Raw genomic sequence first — 18909 nt, 5'->3', positions numbered from 1 at the left:
TGGACAGGCTGCAACGTGAGGGCATCATCTCCCCAGTGGAATTCAGTGAGTGGGCCAGCCCGATTGTTCCAGTGCTCAAAAATGATGGCACGGTCAGGATTTGCGGCGATTATAAAGTAACTATTAATCGTTTCTCGCTACAGGACCAATAGCTGCTACCTAATGCAGATGACCTATTTGTGACGCTGGCAGGAGGCCAGACGTTCACCAAGCTCGACCTGACTTCAGCCTACATGATGCAGGAGCTGGAGGAGTCTTCGAAGGGCCTCATCTGCATCAACACGCACAAGGGACTGTTCATCGACAACAGATGCCCGTTTGGAATTCGGTCGGCTGCAGCGATCTTCCAGAGAAACATGGAGGGCCTACTCAAATCGGTATCACACATGGTGGTTTTTCAGGATGACATATTGGTCATAGGTCGGGACACCGTCGAGCACCTACAAAACCTGGAGGAGGTCCTCCAGCGACTGAATCGCGTAGGGCTGCAGCTGAAGAGGTCGAAATGCGTCTTCATGGCAACAGGAGTGGAGTTTTTGGGGAGAAAGATCGCGGCGGACGGCATTCGGCCCACAGATGCCAAGACAGAGGCTATCAGGAACGTGCCCAGGCCACAGAACGTCACGGAGCTGCGGTCATTCCTCGGACTCCACAATTATTTTGGTAACTTCCTACCGGGGTTAAGCACCCTCTTAGAGCCCCTACATGTGTTATTGCGTAAAGGTGAGAACTGGACATGGGAAAAAAAACCAAGTAATTGCTTTTGAGAAAGCCAGAAACATTTTATGCTCCAACAAGCTATTTGTATTGATAACTTGTGTAAAAGACTTGTGCTAGCATGTGATGCATCATCATACGGAGTCGGGTGTGTATTACAACAAGCTAACGTTGCGGGGAAGTTGCAACCTGTCGCCTATGCCTCCAGGAGCTTGTCTAAGGCCGAGAGGGCCTACAGCATAATTGAGAAAGAGGTATTAGTGTGTGTGTTCGGGGTAAAGAAAATGCATCAGTACCTGTTTGGCTTCAAATTTGAGCTGGAAACCGATCACAAGCCCCTCATATCCCTGTTCATTGAAAACAAGGGGATAAATACTAATGCCTCAGCCCGCATACAAAGGTGGGCACTCGCGCTATCAGCGTATAACTATACCATCTGCCACAGACCAGGCACCGAGAACTGTGCAGATGCTGTCAGTCGGCTACCATTGCCCACCACGGGGGTGGAAATGATGCAGCCTGCAAACTTGTTGATGGTGGCGCAGCCCACAGACTTGTTTATGGTCATGGAAGCATTTGAAAATGATAAATCACCTGTCACGGCCCGCCAGATTAGGACTTGGACCAGCCAAGATCCTCTGTTGTCTCTAGTAAAAAAAACTGTGCTGCATGGGAGCTGGGCCAGCATCCCCGTTGAAATGCAAGAGCTAATCAAGCCGTTCCAGCGGCGAAAGGACGAGCTGTCCATTCAGACTGCCTGTTGTGGAGTAACCGCGTAGTGCTACCCAAAAAGGGCGGGAGACGTTCATCTTGGATCTCTACAGCACACACCCGGGTATAGTAATGATGAAAGCAATAGCCAGATCCCACGTGTGGTGGCCCAGTATCGTCTCTGACTTAGAGTCCTGTGTACGGCAATGCAGCGTGTGTGCTCAGTTGAGTAACGCGCCCAGAGAGGCACCACTAAGTTTGTGATCCTGGCCCTCCAGACCATGGTCGAGGATCCATGTCGACTATGCGGGCCCGTTTCTCGATAAAATGTTCCTGGTGGTGGTGGATGCTTTTTCAAAATGGATTGAATGTGAAATAATGTCGGGAAGCACCGCCACCGCCACCATTGAAAGCCTGAGGGCCATGTTTGCCACCCACGGCCTGCCTGACATACAGGTCAGTGACAACGGGCCATGTTTCACCAGTGCCAAATTTAAAGAATTCATGACCCGCAATGGGATCAAACATGTCACCTCGGCCCCATTTAAACCAGCATCCAATGGGCAGGCAGAGCGGGCAGTACAAACCATAAAACAGAGCCTTAAATGAGACACAGAAGGCTCACTCCAAACCGAGTACTGCTCAGCTACCGCATGAGACCCCACTCGCTCACAGGGGTGCCCCTGGCTGAGCTACTCATGAAAAAGACACTTAAAACCAGACTCTCGCTGGTTCACCCGAACCTGCATGGTCAGGTAGAGAGCAGGCGGCAGCAACAAAATGTAAACGATGGTCGCACCACTGTGTCACAGGAAATTGGTCTGAATGACCCAGTGTATGTGCTAAACTATGGACATGGTCCCAAGTGGATCGCGGGCACAGTGATAGCTAAAGAAGGGAGTAGGGTGTTTGTAGTCAAACTAGACAACGGACAAATTTGCAGAAAGCACCTGGACCAAACGAGGCTGCGGTTCACAGACTGCCCTGAACAACCCACAGCAGACACCAATTTTTTCGAGCCCACAACACACACCCAAAGGATCAACGACACCACCCCGGACCAGGAAATCGAACCCATCATGCCCAACAGCCCAGCAAGGCCAGGCTCACCCAGCAGCCCTGCAGGGCCAACAACACGCCAGCCCAGCGAGGGCACAAGCCAACACACCAGAACAGACATTTATACCGAGGCGGTCCACCAGGGAAAGAAAGGCTCCCGACCGCCTCATCTTGTAAATAGTTTTCACTTTGACTTTGGGGGGGAGTGATGTTGTGTATCTGTAAAGCATGCACTCCCATGGAGCCACCAGGGAGCGCATCCCCTGAAGTCCCAAGGGATCCCAGCATCCCTTGGGAGCACTGTATATAAGCCGGCCCCTAAGGCCTGTTCCTCACTCTGGAGTGTCTTAATAAAAACTAAGGTCACTGTCACTTTAAGCTTCCTGTGTGCAGTCTGTGTTAGGAACACAATTGCTCTCACTCATTCTTCAGCGACCATGCTGCAGGTGCGCACGTGTGGACATCAAGTAAGGATTCATCAGACTGAGCTGTGATGGCTCTTCCATTCGAATAGCCCACCAATGTTCATCATCATAAGCAGTACCTCGGAATCAAGGAAGACTTGCTTCCACTCTTAAAATGAGTCCTTAGGTGGCTGAATAGTTCAATACAAGAGCCACAGTCCCTGTCACAGGTGGGACAGATAGTCGTTGAGGGAAAGGGTAGGTGGGACTGGTTTGCCGCACGCTCTTTCCGCTGACTGCGCTTGATTTCTGTATGCTCTCGGCAATGAGACTCGAGGTGCTCAGCGCCCTCCCCGATGCACTTCCTCCACTTAGGGCGGTCTTTGGCCAGGGACCCCCAGGTGTCAGTGGGGATGTCGCACTTTATCAGGGGGGCTTTGACGGTGTCCTTGTAATGTTTCTTCTGCCCACCTTTGGCTCGTGTGCCGTGAAAGAGTTCTAATGTTCAATGTCCCTGCTTATTCACAAAGTATGGCAATGGGCGATGTAGCTGTGGGGGGGGGGGGGGGGGGGGTCGGAGGGGTTGGGACACTGCCATGTTCATAGAACTGTATCCTAGCATGAATTGCTACTTTCAGGACCAGAGAGTTAAGGGGGGGAAAACAGGTGCAACAACAACAACTTGTATTTATATAGCGCCTTTAACATAGTGAAACGTCCCAAGGCGCTATATAAATACAATACCACAGGAGTAGTATGCAATAAAAAATTTAACAGGTAAAAAAGGTAAACATATTTAAATTTCACAGCAAGATAATTCCCACATCTCTTCGATCAACAACACATACAACCAATTGCTGGAAACCTGAAATTAAAAAATAACAGAAAATGCTGGCAATGTACAGATGATGTCAGGAAAAAAAGATGGGTTAACATTGTGGCTTGTTATTTTTAAAAGTATTTTTCCCGAATGTTTTAGGCTGAGACTCATCATCAGAGTCCTTGCAATGGATATCGGCCCGAAACACTAGCCTGTCGTTTATCTTTTCGGACACCGACAGACCTGAAGTTTCCAGTATTTTCTGCTGTACATTTCGCAATAGTGGTGCAGTTTGTTGTCGTTTTTCTGCCATCAACCTTTTCGCAAATGATCCGTGACAAAAGCAAAGCATTTTTGTCCAGTTTCAGGTTTAAACTTGGTCACAATACATAAGGAATTAAAATTCGATCATTCACAATCATGTTCTCAGCCTAACTCAATGTAACCTTCCGAGGAACATGAGTCAGTTTGGTATTTGAGCTGTTACTGAAGGGCGGAGCCAAGCCATTCAAACAAAAACATTATTTTTATTTATTTAGTTATACATAACACTTGCCAGCTCCTTTTGAACTTAGCTTAAAGTTATTCAAATCCAAGAAACCCTGGTAAATGTTTTGGAGGTGAATGTATTTAATTAGAATTGACTGCTTAGAGAGTCTTGGTCCCGTACCATGAAAATATTAGGTCAGGCACTTAGCTCCTACAGTTGATAATGATTTAAGAAGACAAGAACAACTGTGTACTGTATGTACAAATTAATTGTTAAACATATAGTTTAGCATACAGGTTACGAACCATTTATTATTTTCCTTGATTAGACAAGATGAGGCACAGGATAGATCCAGTCATTAAAGAAGGGGTTTCAGTTTGTTGTCAAGGGAACATTATCAAAACTTACCTAGATATTACAGACAGTGAAGATAAGGCAGTAGAGAGTGAAGATGCACCTATGAGACTAGTCTAAAATAATTAAGCCAAAAACAAATAGGGTAAGAACATAAGAAATAGGAGCAGGTGTAGGCCATTCGGCTCTTTGAGCCTGCTCAGCCATTCAATAAGACCATTGGCTGATCTTTTACATCAACTCCACCTCCCTGCATTATCCCTTGGTTCCCTTAGTATACAAAAATCAATCGATCTCTGTCTTGAATATACTCAACGACTGAGCATCCACAGCTCTCTGGGGCAGAGAATTCCAAAAGATTCACAACGCTTTGATTGAAGAAATTTCTCCTCATCTCAGTCTTAAATGGCCGACCCCTTATTCTGGGACTGTGAGCCCTGGTTCTAGACTCCCCAGCCAGAGGAAACATTCTCCCAGCATCTACCCTGTCAAGCCCTGTAAGAATTTTATACGATCACCTCATTCTTCTAAACTCAAGGGCAACCCACCCCACCCAAAATACAACTGTTTAATACATAATAATGCAAATTAGAACATTGTATTTGCATTGTTTAAAGATAAAACATTTGGCAACCTTTACATACCATTTTAGCTGGAAGTAAAATTCTTCTTTTATTTTCAATCAATAATCTCTGCTGCTGCTTTCAATTTGAATGGTTTGATGTGGTAAAATTCCTGTGGTACAACAACTATATCACTGTGTGGTTTATTACTTCAGGACACTTCATGCCAAAAGACTTCTATGCATGTCCAAAGATACAATGAAACCTCAAATGCGTACATATCTTTCTGTCTACATTGCAGAAAGACAATGGTTCACAAACTAAATTTTAAAATTACATTGTGTTTCCCCTCCAACTAATCTTTTAATAAATAAATATTCTGCAACAGCTTTTACAGAATGAGGGTTTCTGGATATCGCAGCTTTACTATAATATGTAAACATATGTAAGGGCTATTTCCTCCTATTTGATGGCCAGCTCCTTGCCACAATGTATAATCCCCGATTATCAAAATCCATGACGAAACCTTGGACAATGTGGACCATTTTCCATACCTCGGGAGCCTACTGTCAGCAAGGACAGACATCGATGACGAAATCCAACGCCGCCTTCAGTGTGCCAGTGCAACCTTCGGTCATCTGAGCAAAAGCGTGTTTGAAGACCAGGATCTCAAACCTGGCACCAAGCTCATGGCCTACAGAGCAGTAGTGATACCCGCCCTCCTATATGCTTCAGAGACATGGACTATGTACAGTAGGTACCTCAAAGCACTGGAGAAGTACCACCAAAATGCTGCCTCCGCAAAATCCTGCAAATTCATTGGCAGGATAGGCGCACTGACGTCAGTGTTCTCTCTCAGGCCAACATCCCCAGCATCGAAGCATTGACCACGCTCGATCAGCTCCAATGAACGAGCCACATTGTCCGCATGTCCGATTCTAGACTCCCGAAACAAGCACTCTACTCCGAGCTTCAACATGGCAAACGAGTCCCAGGAGGGCAGAGAAAATGCTTCAAGGACACCCTCAAAGCCTCCTTGAAAAAATGTAACATCTCCACCAATTCTTGGGAATCCCTAGCCCAAGACCACTCAAAGTGGAGGAGAATCATCCGAGAAGGTGCTGTACACTACGAGTCTCTTCATTGGGAGCACGCAGAAGCCAAGTACAAAAAGCGGAAGGAGTGCATGACAATCCAAGCACCCCATCCACCCATCCCTCCAACCACCGTCTGCCATACCTATAACAGAGACTGTAGGTCCTGCATTGGTCTCATCAGTCACCTGAGAACTCATTTTAGTGTGGAAGCAAGTCATCCTCCACTCCGGAGGACTGCCTCAGAGAGAGACAATGGATAAGAACCAGTCTAATTAACAAATTAAAATAAAATATATATTAGCCATGACATGATGTGACAATTATTATGATACATAATATTGGAACCAACAGAACTGTAAGAATTCCTGCTAATCTCATCACTTCAGTGTTTTCCATTCAGCGTTGAAATACTAATCAAATGACAATTGGGAATGTGTACCAGTTTCTCATCAGTTCTCTGATCGACAACGCCAGTAATCCTTCGTCATTCACAACTGAAGCGTTTACTGATTGTGTTTCTCCAAGTCCCAGTAACTGGATTGTTCTATTGGAAATGTATGTTGAAAATGTTTCTCTCTCCGCAGATGCTGCCTGACCTGCTGAGTATTTCCAGCGTTTTCTGTTTTTATTTCCGATTTCCAGCGTCCGCAGTATTTTGCTTTTGTTCTATTGGATGTCATGTGGCTGCGCCTTTAATTAGCATCTGTAGCAGCCAATCAGGTGCACTTGCCTTCCCGTCAGTTTCATGTATCTCAGGCAAGTCATTTGTTATCACTAGATCTGCTCAGAATGCAGCGTCTCAACTGCCTTCAGGACCTTTTATGCAAAATTGTGATTCACGGGCACCAATTCACATTATATGCAAATTGGCAGGATTTGTCACAGAAGGTCGGGTTGTGAAAGATGCTTGTCCTGCTGACATCAGAAGCCCCACCTGCAACTTCCAGGGCCAGTCTCAGACTCTTGCAATCTTTATGAGCTTTCCTTTTAAACAGAGACAATGTCACATTTTTAATTTAATAATTTATTAAACGAAGCAGATTCAGCTCCAGAATTTCATGTCATGTGGCACGAAAGTCGGGCGGGTTCCACAACGGACGGCCAATTTGCTATGTCAGGTTACTGCCTAGGCGGCAAAATCGAAAACGACTTCCAATTGTAACAAAATCATAGAATCATAGGGCTAGAATTTCCCCAAAGCCCGCCAGCACGCGATTGCCGCCCAAAAAACCGTGAAGGCCGGTGAAAAATTCCCCCAATTTTTTTTTTAAATCCGCCCAGCGAAAAATATGGGCCTTGCACCAATCTGGCGGAAAAGTGCAATTTCAGTTAGATTGGGTGGTGCCTAAAGAAAATGGCCGAAAATTTTTTTAAATCTATAAAAATTTACACCGAGGATGTGGGTTGGGCCTAACATCAAAAAAAGAATTAAAATTATTTTTCATGGATTTGTAAGAGGAAGATACTGTCTGACTAACTTCCTTGACTATTTCAGGGAAAGGACTTTGAGTGGATAGTGGAAATCCCTACAACATGGTGCATCTTGGCTTTTAAAAAGCATTGGATAATGTTCTCATTAAGTGTTATTATTTAACATAGAAAATAGAAACATAGAAAATAGGTGCAGGAGTAGGCCATTCGGCCTTTCGAGCCTGCACCACCATTCAATAAGATCATGGCAGATCATGCAACTTCAGTACCCCACTCCTGCTTTCTCTCCATACCCCTTGATCCCTTTAGTCGTGAGGGCCACACCTAACTCCCTTTTGAATATATCCAACGAACTGGCCTCAACAACTTTCTGCGGTAGGGAATTCCACAGGTTCACAACTCTCTGAGTGAAGAAGTTTCTCCTTATCTCGGTCCTAAATGGCTTACCCCTTATCCTTAGACTGTGACCCCTGGTTCTGGACTTCCCCAACATCGGGAACATTCTTCCTGCATCTAACTTGTCCAATCCCATCAGAATTTGATATGTTTCTATGAGATCCCCTCTCATCCTTCTAAACTCTAGTGAATACAGGCCTAGTCGATCCAGTCTCTCCTCATATGTCAGTCCTGCCATCCCAGGAATCAGCCTGGTGAACCTTCGCTGCACTCCCTCAATAGCAAGAACGTCCTTCCTCAGATTAGGAGACCAAAACTGTACACAATATTCAAGGTGTGGCCTCACTCACCAAGGCCCTGTACAACTGCAGTAAGACTTCCCTGTTCCTATACTCAAATCATAATTTTAAAATGGTGGGGATTCAGGGAAAATCTGGGATGGGACAAAGATAATTAGCAGTAGATACTTACTAAATAAGTATGTTGAAGGCAAAATTGAATGGGGTGTCCCAGCGATCAGTGCTGCAGCCTCCACTCTTTCTAATTTACAATAATGACTTTGGATTCAGAAGGTTAGGGCAAATTTACAGACGATCCCAAACGAGGATGTGCACTTGCAACTGATGAGGCAATTTAGGAGCTACAAAAATGGGCAGATTAACGGTAGATGAAATGTAATGTGGATAAATGTAAAGTACTGTGCATGGGGGAAAAGAATGGGAACGGTTACAAAGTTCAATCCTGCACTAGATAATCCCTCAGGTTCAGCATTATTGGTCACACTGTAAGTGGACCACATGTCCCCTATGACCTAGTGAGCTCTAGAATGTGCTCAAAACTGAAGTGGTGTGTGAGTTTATATCTCTAAGATGGCTGCTTTGTCTGGTATTCCAACCAATTTGCCCTAAACTATGGGCCTAAAATTCTGGTCAGAGGCTTCCTTTGGACGAACGCTTCTGACCCAATATGTTTTAATGAAAATATCTGGTGGTAACAGAGGCGCCTTCGATTACAGTGGAAGGCCTTCATTCCATGTGTAGCAGTACCCCGTACAAACGAAAACGCTGGAATTACGTGGGCCAGGGCCACCAATCACTCTGTAGTATTCTCATTGATAAAAATGGGAACTCCGTTTTTACAAGTTCCCATTATTATAATGAGAATAAACCTCTAAAACAAGAAACACAACTTAATAAAAAAACCTCACATATATAAAATTAATTGAAACTCAAGTTAATTATATTGTTTTTAATGCATTTTAATAAGGTTTAATTTAAACTTACCTTAATGGAAAGGTTATTAAACCATAAAAATGTGTATTTAAATTAAATTTGCATATGTTTTAAAACTTTTACGCTGGTAAAAGTAAGCTATGCATCTGCTTTCACCAGGCGCAAGAGTTTGAAGGACATTCGCTGGGCATGAGTTGGGCAAATAGCGCGAACTCCCGGGGATGCGGAGGATCTGTCAAGCGAAATCTTGATAGATGGGAAAAGCCGGTTTTTGGCGCATGCACATCGCGCCCCGAAAACCGGCTTTTGCGAGGCCTCGCCGGGTCCACGCGTACTTCAGACGGTGAGGCCGTAATCTTAGTCCCATTATCTCTGATAGTTTGTATGTCTCTGGGGGTTGGCCCTTTGTGAGCTTAACCTAACATCATCCTACAAAACAAGCCAAAATCCCTGCCAGACCAAATAAGGTAAAAAATCTCAAAATGTTAGTGACATAAGTACTACATAAATGGTATTGAGATAGCTATTAAAGATTAAGTTTTAAAAATTTATTCGTTCATGGAAAGGGCAGCATTTATTGCCCTAATTGCCCTTGAGAAGGCTGTGGTCAAGGTGCTCCCACAGTGCTGGGAATAGCAGCACTTTGGTACAACTGAGTGGCTCGCTGGGCCATTTCAGAGGGAAGTTTAAGAATCAACTACATTGCTGTGGGTCTGGAGTCACATATTGGCCAGACCGGGTAAAGGTGGCAGATTTCCTTCCCTGAAGGACATTAGTGAACCAAATGTGTTTTTCAATTAATCCAGTAGTTTCATGGTCACAATTAGTGATTCTAGATATTTCAATTCCAGATTTATTTAATTAACTGAATTAAAATCCCCCCAGCTGTTGTGGTGGGATTTGAACTCTGTCTCCGGATTATTAGTCCAGGCCTCTGGATTACTAGTCCAGTAACATAACCATTATATTACCGTAACCCATGAAGTTGAAAGAAATCTCGGGGTTTAGTAAACTTGATGCTCAACATGTTCAATCACGAATAGTCAACACGTCAAGTGGAATGTTGAATTATATTGCCAAACCAGCGGAAGGAGACCTCTGTCCACCAAGGCACACAGGGGACACTCAAACCCTGGAAGTGGTTCAAAGCAGAGCTACAAGACTGATCTCCAGCACTAGGGGACTGAGGAAAGACTCGAGAATATTCATGCAAACCAAGCCAATTCAGATCTAAGCAGATTGTGACGAACATCAAGTGTTGCCTCGATCAATTTAGATTTTGAACACACGCAGGTTATTGTAAGCAGGGCCATCGTTCCTGGATGTAAAATGTTGGAATTCCAGCGCAGAGTTCCAAGGATGACTATTGTTGTACTGTAATTAACCTTAGCCATCAGCCCATTCCAACATAAGTAAAGCTAAGCCTTTTAAAAATTAATTTCATGTTAAAATTTCATAGGGAGCAAATTTGTGAGGTCTGCAGATTGTGGCATAAAATCCCTTTTTAATAACCAAGCATCATACTTAATGTTATAAAAGATATACCAAAACTGATATCTGTTTAGCCATTTTAGTGGTTGAGTGACATGAATGATGTCACTTAATCAGGACATGATATGGAGTTAAGATACAAATCAAATGGGTTTTAGAAAAAAAAATCAGTTCGACAAATATTCTCGAATTACTGAAAAATATGTCTTCTAAACCTGCAGTTCTAAATTAGAAAAATCTATGAAATCAAAGTTTTTTCCCCCTTTCGATTTACGATATATTCTTCGGTGCAGAAAAGGAATCAAATATCGTTCAGCTCCAAATATTTCCGATTGGCTGTCCTATTTGTGCACTATAATTCATGTCACAGTAACTTTCAGGGCAGAGGCCCAGCAGGATAATAGTAACTGTTGCAGGTTGCTACACCTCTTTTGGTTTGAGATTGAGCCCCCTCCTGAACAATTTCCTGGGCCTCTGATTAGGGCCCAGTACACTCTGGTAATCAAGAATACTCTGATAATGTACTGAGGTGCAAGAATTCCTCTGCTTTCTATTTTTAAATGAATGAATTAGTGGGCTCAAGTGAAATTCCTCGCTATTTTCACAAAGTTACCCCCAATGTTCCCATTATTTTCTTTTTGGGTGCTCAGCCCATTCAACAATCTGTGCATGCACGGTGCTTCTTATTTAAAAGCCAGTGAGCCAGGAGCTGCAGAGTGCTGCACATCCACCTGGCTTAAAGGGAACATTGGCCTTTGTTACCTCTAGACTTGACTATTCCAACGCACTCCTGGCTGGCCTCCCACATTCTACCCTACGGAAACTAGAGGTTATCCAAAACTCATCTGCCCATGTCCTAACTCACACCAAGTCCTGCTCACCCATCACCCCTGTGCTCACTGATCTACATTGGTTCCCGGTTGAGCAACGCCTCAATTTCAAAATTCTCATCCTTATTTTCAAATCTCTCCATGGCCTTGCCCCTCCCTACCTCTAATCTCCTCCAGCCCCCGAAAGATATCTGCGCTCCTCTAATTCTGCCCTCTTGAGTATCTCTGATTATAACCACTCAACCATTGGTGGCCGTGCCTTCTGTTGTCTAGGCCCCAAGCTCTGGAACCCCCTGCCTAAACCTCTCTGTCCTCCTTCAAGGCACTCCTTAGAACATAGCTATTTAGCCAAGCTCTAATTTCTACTTATGCGGCTTGGTGTCAATTTTTTAATCTCATAACACTCCTGTGAAGCGCCTTGGGATATTTCACTACGTTAAAGGCGCTATATAAATGCAAGTTGCTGTTGTCATCACCCTATTTATTTTAAATGGGTTAAAAATCACACACAGTGAGGGGATCTATATCCAGTTCTTAAATCTGTGCAATCACCCTGTTGCCTACTGTCCCGTCAGTATAATTTAAAAATAACCAATTGGTAACTGCACTGTAAAAGTCAAGACATCCGCCATTATTTAAAATATTATATGTGCCATTTATTAATTTTTGGTACATTTCAAAAGATTTACACAAGTGTTCACCAAAAGAACTGTTGAAGTATACACAAAACAATTACAGAAACAAAACCGAAATCATACAACTGACACTTGAGAAAATAGGTAGTTTAACAAGGACCTAATAAGGAGGCCTTACTTTTTATGCCTAGATCCCAGTAATGTTGTGATATAATATTGCACTTCTTACCCAAGTGAATTAAAATCTTCAAAAGTTCACAGTGCATTTAAATCTACGGCATTGGATTACATCAGTCAAATTGTACAATTTACCACTTTAAACAACAACTCGGATTAGATTTTCTCCCGCTGCAATACGTGCAGTGCTCAAACAGTCGTTGCCGACAGATCTACCCCAGATTTGTTAACTGCTATTAAACATTATTTTACAATTCTGTGTATCAAAAACAAAGGTATACTGACAAAATGGACATGCGGAGCTTTAAACAAAAGAAAACGTTGCCACCCATATATAGTGTAACTATTCAGCGCAATTCAAATTGCCTTTTATATATATATATATATATATTCTGGATAGGACTAGTTTAAATAGATTCTCTTCACTTTTCATTATCTAGTCCATTCAACTTCAGATCATAAAGTTTCACTTGTAGTTATTCTTAGTCATAAAACATAAACAATTCTTTGTAACAATCTTTTGCAGGGTCTGTCCCCATTGTAGCCGCCACTTTGACCCAAGATAGCTTTACAAGCAAACACAATTAATCATTCTGGTTTGGAGGTTTTGCTTAAGCCTAATTTTTCTCAAAAGAACAGGAATCAAAGTTATGGAAACATGAGAGTTTTAATGTCAATGTGCATGTAATAAAATTTACAAATGGGAACATTATTAGAAAGTGGAGAAATTTATTACTGATCGGCATTTTGGAAAAGGCGGTAACTATTTCTAAATATTTTGCTACAAGTTCAACTGAATTATGATACCAATATCATGATCATCTAATTTCCTCCTAGGATTCTTAAATAATTATATCGTCACTACAGACTCGGTTAAATGTCACAATCCCACAATATATGCACATTTCCTAAAATAGACATAAGATCTAGGAGTTGAGCCATCATACTGCAAATGCCAAGAAATCCCGGAATGGAATCTTCATTCAGAATTGGAGGATCAACTCCAAGAAACCTTAAGCCCAAATCTGCAAAAAACAGAATAATAAATGCAAATTAAGTTTTATTGGTTTGTGCTGCGAATGATCTCAGAGTGTGAACAGAAGTCATTTTGGACCATTCATGCATTTTGAAATATTTGGAGTTGATGGGGAGATTTCCTCAGTGTGCTCGCTGCAGCAAAATTGTAAACCTGTTTATACAGAATGGGTTTATAATCTCACTAATCTCGCACACAGGAACCTTCCTCCATGGGATGTACAGTAATTTGATACAGTATTCCACAACTATAGCAGACAAGGGAGAGTAATGATACAGGGTAGTGATTACAAGGCGGTAATCAAATAGAATTGCCCAGGTCTCTTCACAAGCTACAGGTTATGGAGATTGCTGTTTGCTCCAAGGTATTGACAAAAATACGCATTAACAGCCGGGTTTATTCAATTTTGGTGACAGTTGTTGGTTGTCAGTAGAAAGAGCAACTGTCAGTCTGGTTCATGTCATCAAAGTGTGACTATATTCATACTCTACCTTCAGTACTGTAGGCTAATTGAGAGATAACTTGCAGTACATTACAGCAAAATGTTATTAGCAGTAGCACACGACAGGCAAAACCATAATTAAGCTTTGTGTCTGTGTGCCTGTAATATTGAAAAAGCATTAATGTAGTGTATTTGCTTCACGGGTTCTTTGCTTAAGAATTTGTAGCTACACATTTGCTGTATAGAACTAGCTGGTTTATTAGCAAAGATTTATCAAACTGAACACTACCAGTTTGTCCACCAGACTCACAACGGCACACCTCATCATGCAGAACCTGAACTCAAATTAACTGGGCTTTATTGAGTCTCATGAACATCATGTGACTGGCTAAGCCACTTACAGTGCAACAGCTCCACAAGCCGGTGAGCATGCTCACAGGCGCATACATTACACATAATACTCTTGTAAGCCTTCACTATGACTAATTGGTTTATGCTAATCACATTGCGCTACAGACCAATCAGATACCAGACATTGATTTGTGATGTCATCTGGTTAACATGGACCAATCACCACATTAGAGAAAAAAAATCCAAATTATTTTTGGTGCCATGATATATTGTTATCATTGCCCTGCCCCCCTCATGAATACTCCGCTTCTGTCTTTTTAACCCACTCTGCGTCCTTTCAGATCCCCCCACTCCCACCCCTGTACCCCTCGAGTCTCAGCTCAATTTCTGGCAGTGGCCCACCCTCCACTCTCTCCCAGGCAGACCTGGAGCGCTCCCGCTCACCTCCATTCCCTCCTTCCTTCCCATTCCGGCCCCAGGTACTCCTGAGCGGTCGTTTCCCTAATTTGGTGTTGGCGGGTATATAAAATGAAGTAAAATGCAACTTCTGCGAGGGAGTATCCACTCAGGCATTTCCACCAATGTAAACATCTACTTAAATGCTTCTGATGTGTGGAATGGAATGGTTAATATTCTAGCAATAAGCCATTCCTGATCGTGCAGTGCCTTTATTCTTGTAATATTCGTGTTCATTTCAGCATCACAGTGTGTAAACCAAACAAACCTTTGTTTTAAAGTTTAGGCCAGGCCAAGAAGCCTGGAATTATCCAGAGCCTTCTGTAATTGAGGATTACATTTCTAGAAGATACAAATCAAGAAAACCGCCCTCCCCAATTGATACTAATGGGCACCAACGTACCTCAACTCAGTTGTACAAGGATGTTGGTAGGGAAAGGGAGCAGGTTACGGTTGAAGTATATGGTCAGTTTGACCCGATTTATACAACAATCTCTCCCAAAAGACACAACTCTACCCAATTTCAGTTAGGCAGAATCTGCCCTGTTTATACTGTGGTGGAGATTTAGCAACATTGCAACATCTCGTGCAAAGATCACATCAGCTCAAAAGTCGAGTACACAACCTTGAAGCGATTGTGTGCACACAGTCTTGCGTGTGTGCAGTGCACTACCAAGTTTATCAGGAAATTTATCAGTCTGGTTACAGACCTTCTGTCAGTGTTGGGCAAAGATGTGTGCAAGCCGGCAATGTGCAAATTGCAATTACATATGTATGTGTGGGTTGATAGCTCAGGCAACGCATTGCCAGAATAAAATGGCCGACTTGATGGCAAGTCGAGGCATCAGCAGCCACTGCCGCTGGGAGTAAACAGAGAAAGTATCTCTCAGTAATAAAAACATAAAATGCTGGAAATCTCAGCGGGTCAGGCAGCATCTGTGGGGAGAAAAACAGAGTTAACGTTTCAGGTCGATGACCCTTCGTCAGATTTCCAGCATTTTCTCTTTTTATTTTAAGTTCCAGCATCGGCAGTATTTTTCTTTTGTATTACTATCTCTGGAGGGGGTGACTTGATATTTGGTTTTTGAAGAAGGATAAGGAGGCGCTGTGTTGGATCACTCCCTTGAGTGCCAAATAGAAAAATGTTCCTGTTCAGCATCATCAGTCCTGAGGTTAAGTAAAAATATGCACAGATTAATAAATATATAGGAGCAGGAGTAGGCCATTCAGCTCCTCGAGCCTGTTCCGCCATTCAATAATTAATAACGTGCATAATAGACATTATATAATAAATAATAACAAAAACACCAACCCTCAGAGTATGATCCCATGATCCTGAGGAGAATGCAGTGCCATCAGGGGAAACTCGCAAAGTGCTGACTCGGTTCTCATGCCCAAACAGGATTGACACTCGAGTTCCCTTCAATACATCCCACACATTGATGGTATAATCGTTGTAACCAGCGAACAGGAGACGACCTGCAGAATAGTCAAAGTACATTGTATTATTGATCGTTTTTACTGTTGTAGCAATTTCTGCTGCCTTCGTCCCTCAGGGCAAGGGGGGGGGGGACAAGATTCTGAGCTGTGGATCTCAAGGCTGGCACTCCATACCAGCAGAAAAGAGGCAGAATGGCAAAATGTGCCTTCCCCTAAGGTGGGGCATTCTGTCATGGCGCACTCTATCCTACCGATAGAGTGGTGAAAGGAACTCATCGGGAATAGCAGGTTCAAAGGCCGATTATCCTTTCACTATGCCGGGGAAATCACCGTTCCCCAGATGCAGTGAAGAGGAACAAATGGGCGGAATCCCGTCCCACTGCGCTGCCCTGGGATTTCCTGGGTCTTCCCATGGTACGCCTTTGGGCCTGAGTCTGCAGTCGGTGCAAGCCCAGCTTTAATGATGTAAATGGGGTGGGAGGGGCATTATTGGCCTCTTGCCCACTAAGTTTCCTCATCCTGCACCCCGGTGAAGCAATGCCTGAAGATACTTGGTGCAAGGGCTCACACGCTGGTACCCCTACAGACGGGAAGGGTCCGTGGGTGTCTCCCGGGCAGGTTAGTCTTTATTTTAACATCGCGGTCCTCCTCACCCGCAACGATCTAAAGGAGTTGGGGCTTCATCATTCTCAATGTGGTCAAGTTTCTCTCCCTGACCTTCTGCTACAAGGCCCAGACAAGGGGGTGCATCAGAGGGCACCTGGGCTCTAAAAATGGATTGGAGCAGGAATATTGCGTGCTCCCATCCTTTAACAGGCACAGTACACCTGGGGGGCTGGTTGCTGGGAATGGAGGTGGGGGGGGGGGGGGAAGGGGGAGGAGCGGGTTTGCACCGAATGGGTGCTCACCAGTTACCCATATTAAAAAAATAGGTCGTTATACATTATTCAAGGCTGCCACTCCAATTCAGTGCGAGTGCAACCATTGAGCTGGCTGTTTCTCTTTGTGGAGCAGAAGCTAGATGTAAAAATAACAGTTGCTTTCCGTTCAATTATTCAACTACATTTAGTACAAAGGAGATGGATTGAACACACCTTCTGCACTTTAGCTTAGATTTTGTTGAACCCAGCTCCAGGTTGAAGTGCTTAGTTGTTGGAGTCTCATCTCGCTCATTGAATAAACGACATTTCCTCTCCACCACTGTCAACATGTTTTTGTTCTGAGCCACGGTTATACTGAACAAAAATATTTTGCTTGGAAACTCCCCACACCGTTAAAATTCCTGAGAGCTACCAACAATATTTTTAATTGGACTGGTCGTCAAATATATTTTATGAGACCTTTTGACAGTAAGTTATTTTTTATGGCCATACTGGAGGGGGAGGTGGGGGGGGGGGGGGGAAACAGAGCCAAACATATTTGTTTTACAGTTTCAAAGCACTTCCACAGAGCTGGGGTTCTGCACAACATGACGGTCAAATGTAAGGGATCTTCTTGCGTTATAAATTACAATCACTAATGTTTTGCTGGTACTTTCCTGTGGACAATTTGACCCCTAATTTCCTCAGTGTGAGTTACTCTGCTGTTGCACCTTTACAAAAACCTGCACTGTGAGTTTCCTGGGTCACCTCAGTTGCATTCTTATTGGGGCAGTTACTGACGTAGAACCCGTGCTTAATGGGTGCAAACTCTTGAGCAGCTGTGAAAAAGACCGATCAACCTGCACTCTTTAGCAGCAGACTGGGGGTCAAGCAGGTGAGCGAGGAATAGCGTGGTCCCTTTCGCTTCACTCTCAAATAACTTCAAGGCATGTCACAGCAATAGTCGTATTATACTTGTAGAGACTAATGGGCACCATCTGTACCCAGGTGGCACCAGGGCAGGGCCCCATCCAGGAAAGAACGCACAACTTTACTGATGCCAATCTCCAACCCCCTCCTGGAAGAGACTGGAGGCAGGAGACACAGGCTCTCAGGTGTGGGTGCCATCAAGCCTGGCAGGTATGTCACTCGTGTCATCAGGAGGGAGGCGGCACCGACACCGAGTGCCAACTCCCTCAGCCCCAGGACTGCAGACCAGTGCTGCAAAAAAAAAAGGTCAACAACCTGAACAGGGATGGCAAGGTAACACAGTGGCTACTTTCTCCATTTTCTGCCTTGCCCCCTCTGGGCACCAGCATATTCTTCATCATCTTAAGGCAATGCTAGCACAACTAGTCATTCACGGTGGACTCTGATTAGGGGCAGCTCAAACTCTGCTTCAAGCACTATGGCTACACAGTTCCCCGAACACCAATAATGTGGCATTCACAACCCAAGAACTCCATCCTCCACTTTAACAGTGTCATACCCCCACATCTCTTACTTCAGCCCTTCGATGCCACTTGGCACGCATTCTTCAACTGCGAGCCTTGCACTCATTTAGTTCATCTTCCTGCCAGACAAATTAGAACGCAATGCCCACCTAAGCCCCTCAGCCCCTTTGGGAAGATCATGGAGCTGGTGGGCACTTACTTATTCAGCTCGGCGTTGAGAGATGGCATTTTGCTGGTGCCAGGTTAGTGGCTGAGTGCTCACACTGTCACCCTGGCATTCCTATGAAGAACCAAGCAGATATCGCCTTTCACTCCTTTTCTCTGCCTCCTTAATGCGAGGGGGGTAATGCTGGCCCACCTTTAGTTTCTACCCTCCTTTTCTGCAGATATACCACAGCATCAGTGTGGAGGAGGGATATGGATGATGACGATTATGATGAAGAGGAGTAGTTGGCTAGGTATT

At 44.0% G+C, this 18909-nt stretch overlaps 1 protein-coding gene across 2 annotated transcripts in view; it reads right to left on the bottom strand.

Moving 5' to 3' along the window:
• The window catches only part of LOC139227565 (guanine nucleotide-binding protein subunit beta-5), a 106474-nt gene that overhangs the window by 11971 nt on the left and 75594 nt on the right, over window positions 1–18909 (bottom strand). Inside the window, exons 10-11 of one of the 2 annotated variants that reach the window (XM_070858414.1) lie at window positions 16005–16171; window positions 13117–13432 (exon numbers count right to left, since the gene is read on the bottom strand). In XM_070858414.1, the coding sequence (XP_070714515.1) occupies window positions 13421–13432; window positions 16005–16171 (179 nt within the window). In that variant the 3' untranslated portion in view covers window positions 13117–13420. Of the gene's footprint in view, window positions 1–13116; window positions 13433–16004; window positions 16172–18909 lie in introns of those variants that run through there. The other variant, XM_070858415.1, reaches the window with a different exon arrangement.

This window comes from Pristiophorus japonicus, chromosome 17, assembly GCF_044704955.1.
Source record: "Pristiophorus japonicus isolate sPriJap1 chromosome 17, sPriJap1.hap1, whole genome shotgun sequence".
Taxonomy (NCBI): Eukaryota; Metazoa; Chordata; class Chondrichthyes; family Pristiophoridae; genus Pristiophorus; species Pristiophorus japonicus.
The sequence above is the reverse complement of the archived record's forward strand: the minus strand, read 5'-3'. Positions and strand labels throughout refer to the sequence as shown.